General features: G+C 30.5%; 1 protein-coding gene across 1 annotated transcript in view; it reads left to right on the top strand.

The window, feature by feature from the left end:
• LOC147808500 (uncharacterized) overlaps positions 1 to 11291 on the top strand; it is a 37561-nt gene extending 26270 nt beyond the window's left edge. Inside the window, exon 3 of the mRNA XM_087162585.1 lies at positions 10093 to 11291. Coding sequence (XP_087018711.1) covers positions 10093 to 11232 — 1140 coding nt within the window. The 3' untranslated portion in view covers positions 11233 to 11291. The remainder of the gene's footprint in view (positions 1 to 10092) is intronic.
• The last annotated feature ends 2883 nt before the right edge of the window (positions 11292 to 14174 follow it).

Raw genomic sequence — 14174 nt, 5'->3', positions numbered from 1 at the left:
GCACATAAAATTGCAAATATTAGATAACTTCCTCGCATTTTTCAAACTGAATATTTGTTGTCGAATAAAGCATAAAAAATTGTTGTTTTAGGATAATGTTTTAGAATAACAAACTGGTTCATGCAAACATGAATAAATAATTACTAATAATTTATGGTGTTTCAGCTCATATTTTATTAAAAATCATTTTAAACTTAAGTGTAAATTAAATTCTCCAGTTAAATTCATTTCATTTATTAATCTAAGATTATTTGTTTTACGATACTAGAAGTCGTTCTTTACATATTTACATCAATATACATCATTGCGATACATTGATTTATTTACATCTAGAAACTGTTAAAAGGTAGAATAGCTCTTTTTGAAGTAGCCAATCAACTATGAGTTAGAATCATTTTGGGAAAGGCTAAACTAGATCTTAGCCTGAGGCGGGGTGTGATTTTCAGCGCCATCTAGTTTTCAAGTTTGAGGCTAGAATCCACTTTAGGACCGCCTTAAAGTTTTGTTGACTATTAGTAAATATAACATAATTAAAATTTACCGAAATTTATTTTTTGCACGGATAAGCATTATCTTTTTTATCTTAAAAAATTCGTGACAAAATATTCAAAAAGTGAAATTAACATTGAGCGGTCCAAACTTGGGATCGCTCTGCTGACCAAACTATGGGGAATCAAGCCCTACAACAGGAAAGAGGAGATAAGACATAGGAACAGACTTCTCCCCAGATGGCGTATTCCAATTCGCCTCATTAATGGAAATACAGAGCTATAAGCATAAGCAAGGCGCTCGTCGCACTATTTACAATTCAAATGTAAACAAATTCTGCTCTAAACTCATTTTTTTTGGATAAAATTTTAAAAAATGGGAATACTTGTATTTTATTAGCTCTATTATTTGTATTTGAAACTAACTTCGTGTAAAACAAAATTTTTTCATGCTAAAATGTCTATAACTATTTATATCGAAAAGCAATTAAAAGTGGTTTCGCATTTATGAAGTTGGAAAACATCCTTATTTGAACAAATATGATGAGAATATTTATAAAAAATATTTCTTAAGTTGATTTTCGCAAAGAGTATCTTATTTAATAGCTCTATCATCTTTAATTTGAAAATAAAGCCTCATTATTTGCTGAGTGAAGAAAAGGTACGAAATAAAAGAACAATATCTTCATAGTTTAGGTGGACAGGATTCTGCGTAAGTAATTAGGTTAAAAAATTTAAACTATTAGTCATTTTTGCAGTGTTTGCAAAATATTCACACACTGAGTGTCACTATTAAATTCATAGAAATGTCATTAGTCAATAGGTAGAAATTCATAAGTTGTTATATAATAATGAGTATGCGCGTATATAATAATGTTGCGCCAAGATGTAAAATTGTGTTTATCTTTTCAAAATTGTGTTTATCTTTTTTCTCTTAAAAAAAAAAAGAACTTTTGTAATTTATTACTTTGGTCAAATTCTGTGATATTTCTTTTAGTTTCTCAATATGGAAAACTTCTGTACTGATAATATAAAATTTAAAAAATATGCTGGAAGTATGTAAAATATACCTTTAAAATTACTTTTGCCTTTATTAATATTTTATGTACAATTTTCTAGGAAACTGAACTTAGACAATTTAGAACTTCATAATTATGAAATAAGTTACAAACATTTGTAAAAATACTTGTTTTTAAATAGATGTTTAATAAAGCACATGGCTCTAAAGTTTGATAATTTTTGGCTCTTCTGTGCAAATTTTATTTGAACTTTTATTACAAAAGTTGTAAAATTGAAATTTATATTTTTAGTTTAGACATAAATAGTTAAGACAAATATTTATCTGAAGAATTTTAATTTACGGTTCCTAACATAATTATTATTTTTCTAGCCATCTATACATAGTTATAGCTTTTTATAGATTTTGATGAATCATAAGAAGAATAATCAATAAATAATAAAACAAGGCTAATAGACATTACTAATAATTCAATGTTTTCATACAATTTGTCTTACACTGATTATATTAAAACCTCCTATTTCAAACAATCCTACATAGCGGATGCCTCTCATTACGGGCATATGTTAAAGTTCCTGTGAATCTTCTATAAATAAACCATTAGCCATTTTCTCTGCAAAACGGACACTCCTGTAACCGGACGCGGACAGTCATTTATGTCCTAAAACGTAATTTTCTATCTCTACAACCAGACAACAATTTTTTTTGAATTAAAAAAAAAAAAAATAAATAAATCTGCTGCATTATATTCTAAGGGAAAAAATATGCAACTTTTCATTATTTTTAAACCATCTTTTTTTTTTACCTTATTTACCTCTAAAAATATTAAGCTATTTCACTGCTAAAAAATCTATCATTCTCCTTTCATCTTCCTTTATCTTTGCAAAGAAAGGAGAGAAAAGGCATGAAATATCTTTTGACCTTTTCATATGGATGATGTTAGTTATGAGACCCCACGTGCTGATGATACCTTAAATGCTCTCAATTTCCCACAGCTGGGTTAAAAAAGAGAACAGAAATATAGTCATTGAGGTGAGATAAATAAAACATTTGTCTAGACACAACATGAGTAATTGTAAATATGACAAAACTATGGTGCCTTACATTACTGCTTTCTTTTTTTTCTTCCATGCAAAGTGGGCGGTTTATTACTATGTTTCCTATCAAGGTTGCCTGCGTAACGGATATAGTGAACTCCTGGCTATAGTGAACCGAAACTTCGGTCCCTTGAAGGTTCACTATAGCGGGGTTTGACTGTATTTACTTTCTTTTCTACAGAAGCTTATACAGTAGGGAACCGATTATCCGGAACGATCGGGACCATCGTTATTCCGGATAACTGATTTTTCCGGTTTTCTGAATCGCTGCAAAAAGCCGTTTTTTTTATTGTTAAACCCAAATAAATAAATAAAAATTTTGGAAATAATCTTAAAAAGAAGAAAAATCGATGGAGTAATACACTAATGACTATTTCCAAAATGACGGTAAGGTAAACATCTTTAAAAAAAGACAGAAAAATCCTAAAATCTTATAAGGGAAAAAAAAGTTTTTTGAAAATGGCGGGAAAATTTATCGAATTTCGTTCCGGTTTTTTGGTTTTCCGGTTTTCTGATTTCCGGATAACGGGTTCTGTACTGTACATAATATTTGAATCATGTATTTTCATTATTATTAAAAGTATATTGCAGAGAGATAATAGTACTAGAGAATTTTGTTGCAGATAGCTCAAAGAAATTCTGCTACATGGCAGGGTGTTTCCATTTTATATTTTCCGCAAACATATTTCTTGTAATTATTCCTATTCTAAAAGTTTTAGTTTCCTATAATTGCTCTTATAATTAGTCCTATTTCTTCTAAGAACTCTCTTGATTGTTTCAACATTTTTCCAGGTTGAAACTAAACATATGTTAAAAATGAAATAAAGCTATCAAAATAAAATGTAAGCTGCTTACCAAAACATTTTGTCACTTTTTCTTACACAAAATGCAAATCTAGAGTTTTAGGTTCAAATTTGAATTCACAGTTATTCTGGTTGAACTAACTACGCAATAGTCATTGCAGAAATGTGCAACTAATCGAATGCAATACATTAAATACGCATTACATCGTAATTTCTGATACAATAAACTTATAAAGCAATAAATTGTTCTCCAGGTCAACAGGGTTGTAAAAAACCCGGGTTTTTGTAGAAAAACCCAACCCGGGTGGGTTTTATTGGGCTTTTCTGGGTTCTATTGGGCTTTTCTGGGTTTTTCATGTTTTTATGAGAGGGTTTTCAAAAGAGAGGGCGGGATAAGTAACTTATTTTAAAAAAAACTTATTTTAATATTAATAATTAATTTTAATTTATAAATTGACTTCATATAGATAATTAATACAAATAAATTGATGTGAAAGTCTGAAAAAAGTTTCTTCATATATCATGATACAAAATGTTATATGTACTCACATACGTCACACATTTGAAACCTATTTTAACACAGGATTACTTTTTATTTATATTTTAAACTTAAAAAATGTTAGGGGAAATTTTTTTATTTGCATAGAAAGCGAATCAATGGCCATACAGTCAAATCTAGCCAGCAAGGTGACTCTCCAGTCTCCAACACAATTAGTTTCTTCACTGTACGTTAATTTTTTTTTAGGCTAGATTACATATATATTTCAATAGAATAGCTCTTTCATATAACAGGGGATGAAAAAAGAAATCAATCTTAGAAAAACCCAGTAAAACCCACTTTAGGGTGGGTTTTACCGGGTTTTTCAGAGTGGGTTATACCCAGTAAAACCCGGGCGGGTTTTAGTGGGCAGGTGGGTATTTTGCAACCCTGGGTCAAATGATCGATTGTGGTAGAAGTTTGTTTATGACAAGTATTATTCAAAACAAACAAAATACAAAAAAATAAAAAATAGAATAGTAATTGTTAGAAAAAGCCATGAGGTCAAATGTGCAAAAGCAATAAGACAATGAGCGCATTTTTGATACAAATGTTCTTAAACAGTCATTTGACTGGTTATGGTACGTTTAGTTTCAATATTGGAGCATTGGCCAAGATAAAATCTACATTAGCTTATTAATTCTTATTAAATATCTGGGGAATCTGATAATATATATAGGACAGATATTGGCTGTAAAATATTGGGTGAATAGAAAAATTCTATATAGGACCAATATCAGAAAAAATAAAGGCCCTTTGAACCCTTACTGATCCAAGATTCATGAATATTGGCCCAATGAGGACCAAAGTTGTTTTTCTGCTGGGGCTGAGGAAGGACTCAAAGCACCTATTCAGTATCATGACTTACTAAGAAGTCTGTGTAAACAAGAAAAACACTCATTTCTCTGTAGCTACATCTAGAATTATATATAGTACATATATATCAAATGTTTTCATATATATATGGGTCATTCTCACAAAAACAGTCATTTTCATGTCCCCAGTATATTTTATGTTTGTTTTACAGCTTACGAAGAAAAAAAATTCACGGAAAGTGTCCTTCAGAATGCAATCTAACAAAAGAATAAAAATAAAATTATCAATTTTTATTTTTTATATATTTTAGGTAATTAAAATATACCAATGTGTCATTCCCTCACTTGTCCCCACTGCTGATTTAGAAAAAGAAAAAAATTGTTTCTGAAATAAAAACTTTTTTTTTTACAAATTCGTGTTTTTTATTTCAGAATACTAAAATATAGAATTCAGAAAATCAATTTTAAATTTAATTTCTGATAAAAATATTAACACAGAACTATTTAAAACTTTGTCCCTAGTGTTTCGCGTCATTCCCTCACAACAATGTTCTTATCCCCTGCAATCTTCTTAGAATAAAAATATTTTAATAAAAACTTCAGAAGTTAACAACTGGCATCATAGAACAAAATTGCAGTATGTTTCCATCTTCAACTTAAAGAAGCTTTGCTGTGGAATAAACTTGAATGAATCAAACCAGGTAAAATTTTTTACATTCGTCATTCCCTCATGTCATTTTTTAGAGTAAAATAAAATACAACTTCATCGAGAAAGTGGATAATTATATGTTGCTTTCTTGTATGAATATAATTGTAAGCGATTGACTTCAGAAATTAATTAGGCCTAACTGTTATTTTTAAATTTTATTGAATTCGTCATTCCCTCACTAGTGTATAAAGTGAGGGAATGATTCAAGATGAGTATATTTTGTTCAATCGTGCCAGCCAATTTTATTTCCCAAACCTGTAAAAACTAGTATGTTATAATTTTCAAACTTTAGGTAAAAGTAACTTAGATAAAAACATGTATTAAAATAAAATATCATTCCCTCACTATTAGTGTCATTCCCTCACTTTTTAAATAGTGAAAATAATTAATTTACTTATTAATTAATTTGAAAAATAAATTAAAAAATTAATAAATTAATTTATTAAATTAATTAATTTATTTATTAAATTAATTAATTATTAATTATTGTAAAATAATTAATTATAAATTAATTATTTAAAAATTAATTAATTTAAATATTAAGTATAATTTATAGGATATATACTTTCTTTATAATGCCATTACATATTTCTATTAATATAAAAAGTTTCAGAGCTTTTTATTCACTTTACTTTTTTGGGATTTTATGAACTGAAAAATGACAGTTTTCGTAAGAATGACCCATATATAGTTTAAATATCATTGCAAATATGTATTGTAGGTTGTTTAATTTTTTTCTATATCATTGCAGTTATTCTAAAAACAAAACTTCATCATTAGTGTACCCTTCCCATAAACGGACAATTCTCTTTTATCATGTCCCTTTATATGAGGTTTCACTGTAATTATTATTTTTTTATTATTCATTAATAAACCTTATACTATCATTGTCGGAAAAATTCACCATTAAAATCTATCTCCTTTATTCTTAGCGTAGCAGATCAGATTTTAAAGAAGGATGGTTTACCAATTGTTTCTTAAACCACTTTTACCTTTGGAAGCAAACTTATATAAAATGAAACTTTTTTTGTAAACACAAAATCTCAAAAGAACTTTCTGCATGTAATTAAGTCTTTCAGCTATTTTCTATTCTTTGTTACCACCATTCTTTGCAAAATTTGTTTGTAAATCAAGGATTTTTTTAAAAAATGTTCAATATTTGTAGAATTTTATATTGATTCATACCACTGGTGATGGGTTTGTTAAAAAAATCGAAAAAGCTAATAATATATATTAAAAAAAGTTGCGTGCAAATAATTGAAATCGTTTTTTAACAATTGAAAGCATACCGGAAATTTAAGCTAGAGAAAGGTGTATGTAGAAAGCATTTATCCACAAAATGTCATCAACATTTTAATATATTGATGTGAGATTTAATTTTTTTAAAAATTATCTGAATATGAATCTTAATTGTGGGCTTTATCAATTCGTAGACGTCTGCTGCAGCGTGGACTGCGCGCAAGGACTCCTTTATACAGGATCCCCCTCACGCTCAACCTTCGCCGGCTGCAATGGGCCAACCAGCATAGGGACTGGCGTGCTGATTGACAGCGTGTCGTGTTTTCTGACGAATCTCGCTTCAATTTGTGGTACCATGACGGCCGCATTCGTGTCAGATGCTATGCCGGTGAACGTCATCTTCCAGAGTGCGTTATCGAACGCCACAGTGGACGAACACCCGGAGTTATGGTCTGGGGTGCCATAGCATATCATGGGCGATCTCGATTGCTACGAATTGAGGGTAATCTGAACAGCAACCGGTACATCAGTGAAGTTCTACAGCCCCAAGCGGTTCCCTTCCTTCAAGCCTTGCCAGGTGCTGTATTTCAGCCGGACAATGCCCGCCCTCATATTGCTAGGACTGTTCAATCCTTCCTTGCATCGCGACAGGTACAACTTCTTCTTTGGACGGCGTATTCCCCGGATATGTCATCGATTGAGCATGTGTGGGATTTCGTTGATCGCCGTCTCGCTCGTGATCAGACGAACTTTGGGAACGCATGCAAACAATATGCACAAAATTCGGATTTCGATCTCTTGTTATTGGAAAATTAAAGAATTTTTTGAATTAAACTATTAGCAGGTCATCAATGCGATAGGTAAATAAATATAATAAGATCTGATTCAGGAATTTATAAAGAACTGTAAAAATGTAATATAATTTTAATAATATACTACTGTATTAACAAAATGCATACTAAACATAACTGGACTATAACTTATCACATATCTGATTTTTAATTGACAAGTAGTACTACTAATTTGAAAAGCAAACTATCTTAAGAATAAATACCCAAATTATTTTAACTAATATGGTATACCCTGGATTTAACGTCGCTATAACTGGGACTTGAAATTGCCCATGGAAATTAAAATTTAAATATGTACAATATTTATTATATTTTGTTAAAAACCTTTTCGTGAAAAAAAGGCTATTACTGTTAGATTTTTCCCCCCATCACTATTAGATTCCATCATTCCAGCTATTGAAATAGCTTTTGATTCGCAAATTATCAAATCTTAATCACGTTGTGGCCACACTTTAAAGTTAATATCAAGCTGGATTTTCTGTTTTGTTATGCTATCAGGCAGCACTCTTGTAGTCGATAGCGAATTGCAATAAAAGAATTTAGCTGGCAAAAAGAAAGAACAAGAAAAAATATTTTTTTGCCCTTGCTTTCCAAACGGAATTTTTTTTTTTTTTTTCACTTGACTATATTAGAAAAATGCAAAATTTTACCAAATTCCCCCCCCCCCCCCCAAAAAAAAAAAAAACTCTTTCAACTAGAGTTAAAGAATACTTGAAAAATAAAATATTTTCTATTGTTACCCATATGTATTTGTAATTTGACTTTTTTTTTTTAGAACTTGTTCTGCTTCTAAATTTTTCTTTTTACTTTCTTGGCTTATATTTTTTTGATGGATTAGCCAAGTATCTAGGGTTAGTTGAAAGTCAGTGAGAACATTACAGTCTTTCTTTTTGCCTGGGAACCTTTTAAAATTTTTTCCTGGAATGTCGATATTTCAGGGTAATAGTATTTAATCGCTATAAGTAGCGTTTTTTCCCCTTTACATTATTGATGTAGGAAATAAAATGGGACCAATCTGAAAAGACGTTAAAAACGAGAAAGAGCTGTTAATGTCTGAGGTTAAGTCTTAATTCTACTATATAAATTTTAAAATTGGTATGACAGTAAAATAAATAATTTGAAAAAGGGGATTTTTTTTAAAGGAATAAAATTAGTGTAAAAAATAAATTTAATTTGTGTAATAATTTTAGCTACTTTTACGTATGACTCTTATTCGTAATAACTTTTGTTCAAATGATCAGTTTTTTTTTATTTTATCATAATGCTTGATTAATTAATTTGTGTTAATTTTTTATTAAGTTTCAGAATCAGACACACAATTATACTTTCCTTGCATAAATATACTTTTTGTTGGACTGCTTCGGAATTTTAATTATCAATGTAAAGGAATAGAACCAAAAGTTTTTAATAGTTTATTATTTAATTTAATAAGGATTAAAAAAATTTTGATTTGCTAGGAATAAATATTTTAAAATCATTTTTAACTATGTAATTTTTAACACTTAAAAAAAAAAAAAATTAAGAACAATCAATCAATTGTTCCTAAAGAAATATATTTTTTTTTTTTAATTTATAACTAATAAAACTATTTAACTTATTTTGCACACATTTTATATTTTGTCATTTATAATTAAACAGTTTAATGGTGTGGGAAAATTTGTGTAGAAATTTTGATTTTGCTTCAAAACTTCCATAAATATGGTCAAATATTTAGAAAAAATCAAATTGCCATAAAGGAGTGCAAAAACCAGTGGAGCCATACTTTCTAGAATTCGTCTATCGTATTTAATAGTCAAAATCCTAATTAATTGAGAAAAAGAAACATGTTTATTCGGAAGAAGTATGTTTTGAATGTCTCAATCTGTTGCATACTTATCATTAACTAATTAGCAATATGAAGTTTTCCCTTTTGAGGTTGGCAGTTTATTTGTGAAAAATCAGAGCGTCAGAGCAAACATTGAAGATGGTATTTTATTTTGAGAATTTTATTCTATTAAAAATATTCTATTCAATGTATAAAAGCACTCTTTTTTTTTTCAGATTTGCTTTTCTTATGTTGGATACAGTGCCCAGTATTTCATGACTTTTGATATTTACCGAAGTTAGTAGCCAAGAAAAAACTGTCTGACATCTTAAAACTAGTTTCTACTGCCAAAGTGAAAAATTAAAGAAAAGCGTTTTCATTAGTTAAAGACAATAATAATGTTGCATCATATTTAAATATGATGTTTAAATGTTATTCTTTCGTTCTATTGTATAACTTAAATTTGTTGAAAATAACTTCCATACTTCTGTTGCTCAATTACTGCTACTTATTAAATACTGCTTTTAGAAATTTTAATATAATGTGTTGTAATATTCACTTTCATCACTAACTCAATCAACAGGAAAACGTTGTTCTTGTAAAATTTTGTCGTAGTTTTTCTTAACTTCTATCTTGTCAAAGATAGAAATCTAATCTAAAATAGCCCGTGTTACACTCTTAAAAACCTTACAATTACAGTTCATGTAAGTGTTTTCAATAAAATAGTTGAGCTACACATAAGTTAAGTGAGGTAGCAGTCAGTATGAATTTAGAACACAGCGACTTGCCTAATAACTTACCCACAACAACTTGCTCACAGGAACTTAGTCTTATAGATGAGAAACCTCATTCTTTTAGTGTATGTAGTAAGAGTTATGAAGAGGAAGAGCATCTAACTAGTTGCAGTGACACTGGTGAAAAACCTTATTCTTGTGACATATGCAATAAAAGTTTTTCAACTGGGAGTGAACTGTCTGCGCACAGACCTGTGCATACTGACGAGAAACATTTCTCCTGTAGTGTGTGTAATAAGAGTTTTTCAAGGAAGACACACTTAACTCGTCATTGTCGCACTCATACTAGTGAAAAACCTTATTCTTGTGACATATGTTGTAAAAGTTTTTCAACAAGGAGTGATCTGTCTGTGCACGGTCGTATTCATACTGGTGAAAGGCCTTATTCCTGTAGTGTGTGTCATAAGAGTTTTCCACAGAAGCAATATTTAACCGTACACAAACGCATTCATACTGGGGAGAGACCATTTCCTTGTAGTATCTGCACTAAGAGCTTTTTACGGAAGGGACATCTAGCATATCACATTCGTACTCATACTGGTGAAAAGCCTTATTCTTGTGACGTATGCAATAAAAGTTTTTCTCAGGGGATTGAACTGTCTTTGCACAGTCGTGTTCATACTGGTGAGAAACCTTATTCTTGTAGTGTATGTAATAGGAGATTTTCAGCGAAGTCGGCCTTAACTCGACACGTTCGCATACATACTGGAGAAAAGCCTTATTTTTGTGACGTATGCAATAAACGTTTTTCAACCGGGAGTGACCTGACTGTTCACAGTCGTGTTCATACCAAGGAAAAACCTTATTCTTGTAATGTATGTAATAAGACTTTTTCGACGAGCTCGCATTTAACTCAGCACTCTCGGTCACATACTGATGAAAAGCCTTATTTTTGTGACAAATGCAATAAAAGTTTTGCTCGATGGAAAACATTGTCTGTCCACAGACGTGTTCATACTGGTGAGAAACCCTATTCTTGTAGTGTGTGTAATAGGAGTTTTTCGAGAAAGGATAATTTAAATCGTCATAGTCTCATTCATACTAGTGAAAAACCTCATTCTTCTGACATCTGTTAAAAATGATGCTGCTTTAAGTTTTTTCCATACTGATGAGTGTAATAAAAGTTTTTACATTACGGTGGTTTAGCTGTCATTCTTTTTCTTGCAGTTTATATGCATAAAGAGTTTTGTGACAGACAAATTAAGTGTTAAATATATATTTTCTTAATTACTTCACATATGTTAAAATACAGATGTTTGCTTAGACAAGCAAAAATGACATTTAAAATAATGATCAAAACTCAAATATAGCGCTTGAGAATGAAAACTTCATAGGCTTCAAAAAATACGAAAATGATAATAAAATTTCACATGTTTTTCGACCTCAAGATTCCCCTAACTTGGAAGTGAGTTTTAAACTCTTGGAACATGACGAGTTTTATTACCATATTCATATTGTTTGAATCCAACAAGTTTTTATGTTATCGCTTCAGTTTCTACTGAGTATCCATTATTATTACCCAATTAACTATATTAAACCAATATAATTCACACGATATAAAAATAAGTTATAACATACGATAATTGCTTTTAGATTGAAAAATCATTGAAATGTATAATTAATCACAGTTTTCTCGAAATTTTATGCGGAACACTGTTAATTTTTTTACTGCTTTTCTGAAAAACATTTATTAAAGGTGTCAAAAAAGTGAGAGTACAATTCAAATTCAGAAGTCGAATGGGACAATGGAAGTTAAATAGTTGCTAGGGAAGTAACCTATTCTTCAAATTGATCATAAAATACTGGAAATGTTATATTTCTATAAAATCGTGTTAATATATCATATTTCAATAATATCACATTAATATCTATAAGATCATGTATGTTAACTTAAAAAATATTCGTCTAAAACGGGGGCATGATTGAGGGACCAAAGCCGGATTATACCTTTCGTCGGCCCTAGGCACAGCCATTTTTGGGCCCTCCCCTCCTTCCCCACACTCCTCCCCTCTTTTCAAAATATATGCTAAATTTTTCTTGCATATTTTTTTTAAACATTTTTATTAATATGGATTTTAATTTACAAATTTGTTTATCGAACTCTATCTGCAATACCTACATACTGCCGATATTGCAGTTGATATCGATAATACCATTATGATTAGTTCGATCGAACATAAATCTGCACAAGAAATGTTGAAGGCTCAAATTAAAGATAAACTTGTGAATACTTTTCCTAACGTTCACATTGCATTAAGAATATATTTCTCGATTCTTGGATCAAATGCAGAAGGAGAAAGATCTTTCTCCAGATTAAAATTGATAAAAAAAAATTTTGTGTTCAACAATGAATCACGATCGTTTGGCATCGCTCGCACTTATGTCTGTTGAATACGACATTTTGCGTAGTTTGGAATTCGACAGCATAATACAAGATTTCGTTGAATCCAAAAATCGCAAAAAAGTAATATATTAGATCATAAGATTATTATATTTTTAATTGTATCTTCATAATTTTGTGCAAAATACACTTGTTGTTTTTAAAGCTAAATTATTTTTGTCAACAAATTTTTTTCTCCCAAGTTTTTCGTTGGCCCCTGAATTTCGTAGGCCCTAGGCACGTGCCTAATGTGCCTAGTTTAATCCGGCCTTGTGAGGGACGGATGAAAATCTCGTCTTGGTGAGAACTCAAAGAATTGTTATTTCTTATCTCTTTTCAGATTTCTTTTTTAAACTTTTTTAAAATAAATGATGGATTTATTTTACAATCTATCAAAATAGAAAAAAAAATACCCTTTTATAATTTATTTATTTAACACGCGACCTCCTCTCATGCTTTCAACTTTTACAGAAACCGCATCGTAAGTATCTTAAACTTCAAAGAAATACAGGGTGAGCCAGTCAAACCTGCAGAAATGACTGTAAAAAGTAAACGGATGGATATTTCAAAATTTTATTGTTACTATCTTAATCCACATTAAAAAGCATTTAAGAAACAACATTCACTGTTTAAAAATAACGCCAGTAAGATGATGTCCTTCCCGATCGAGACATTCTTGTAGGCGATTTCTGAAACTGCCCATCACATCAAGAAGCATACGCTGAGGAATTCTCTCGATTTCCAAGTCTCCTCTTGAGTTCCCCAAGCGTTGGAGGTCGTTGTTCAAAGACTTTACTCTTTAGGTACACCCACAAGAAAAAATCGCACGTTGTGAGGTCGGGCGATCGGGGAGACCAAGAAATTGCTCCATTTTGGGATATCACCCGATTTAGAAAAACAACGTTCGTTCGCTTTCACAGCGAACGAACGTTGTTGTTTAGACCACTGCTCCATGGCGACTGAAATGCTTAGTTGTAGGGGACACAATGGTAACTCACTCCGCCCACTTTCATGGCTCTCCCGCCCTTTTCAAAAATGCAGGTTTGACTGGCTCACTCTGTATTTAATTTCTTTAAACCAACAATGAGTTATTTCTGTCCTGAAACCATCCGAATGATTAGATCCATTCACAAATACTTTTGACCAAAATTTCTAACTTACTTAAAAGCTTTGTAAAAATGTCTGCTAAGTCATACTTCTAACATGTTGACAGTAAAAAATTTATCGTAATTTCTTACACTTTAATGTGCTTAGTTCGGCTATTTTGAATAGGTGAATGAGAAAAATCAGTAACTGATTGTCACTAAATATAATACACTCACTTTAATTTTAATTCTCCACACTCATTTATTATACGTTTAATCCACATTACCACTTTAGCAGCTTCAGTTAAAGTACTATGATTCCATTATTGATAAGCTAACGCATTTTTGTTTGAAAGTTTTCGAGAATATCGGAATTTTATCTAAAATCAATATACCACCTACTGATATTCTGTCGTCCCTGTTATCAGCGAAATTGGACTCACAGTAACAATATTTAATTCCTCAATATTTGACAATTTTAAAAAAAATTATCTTGAACATAACCTGGCAGTCTTAATAAAGTATTCTAGTATTTTAAACCTGGGATTTTCTG

The sequence above is a fragment of the Parasteatoda tepidariorum genome, chromosome 5 (genome assembly GCF_982258835.1).
Source record: "Parasteatoda tepidariorum strain Cologne lab strain chromosome 5, Ptep-v5.0, whole genome shotgun sequence".
NCBI classification, from domain to species: domain Eukaryota; kingdom Metazoa; phylum Arthropoda; class Arachnida; order Araneae; family Theridiidae; genus Parasteatoda; species Parasteatoda tepidariorum.
The sequence above is the reverse complement of the archived record's forward strand: the minus strand, read 5'-3'. Positions and strand labels throughout refer to the sequence as shown.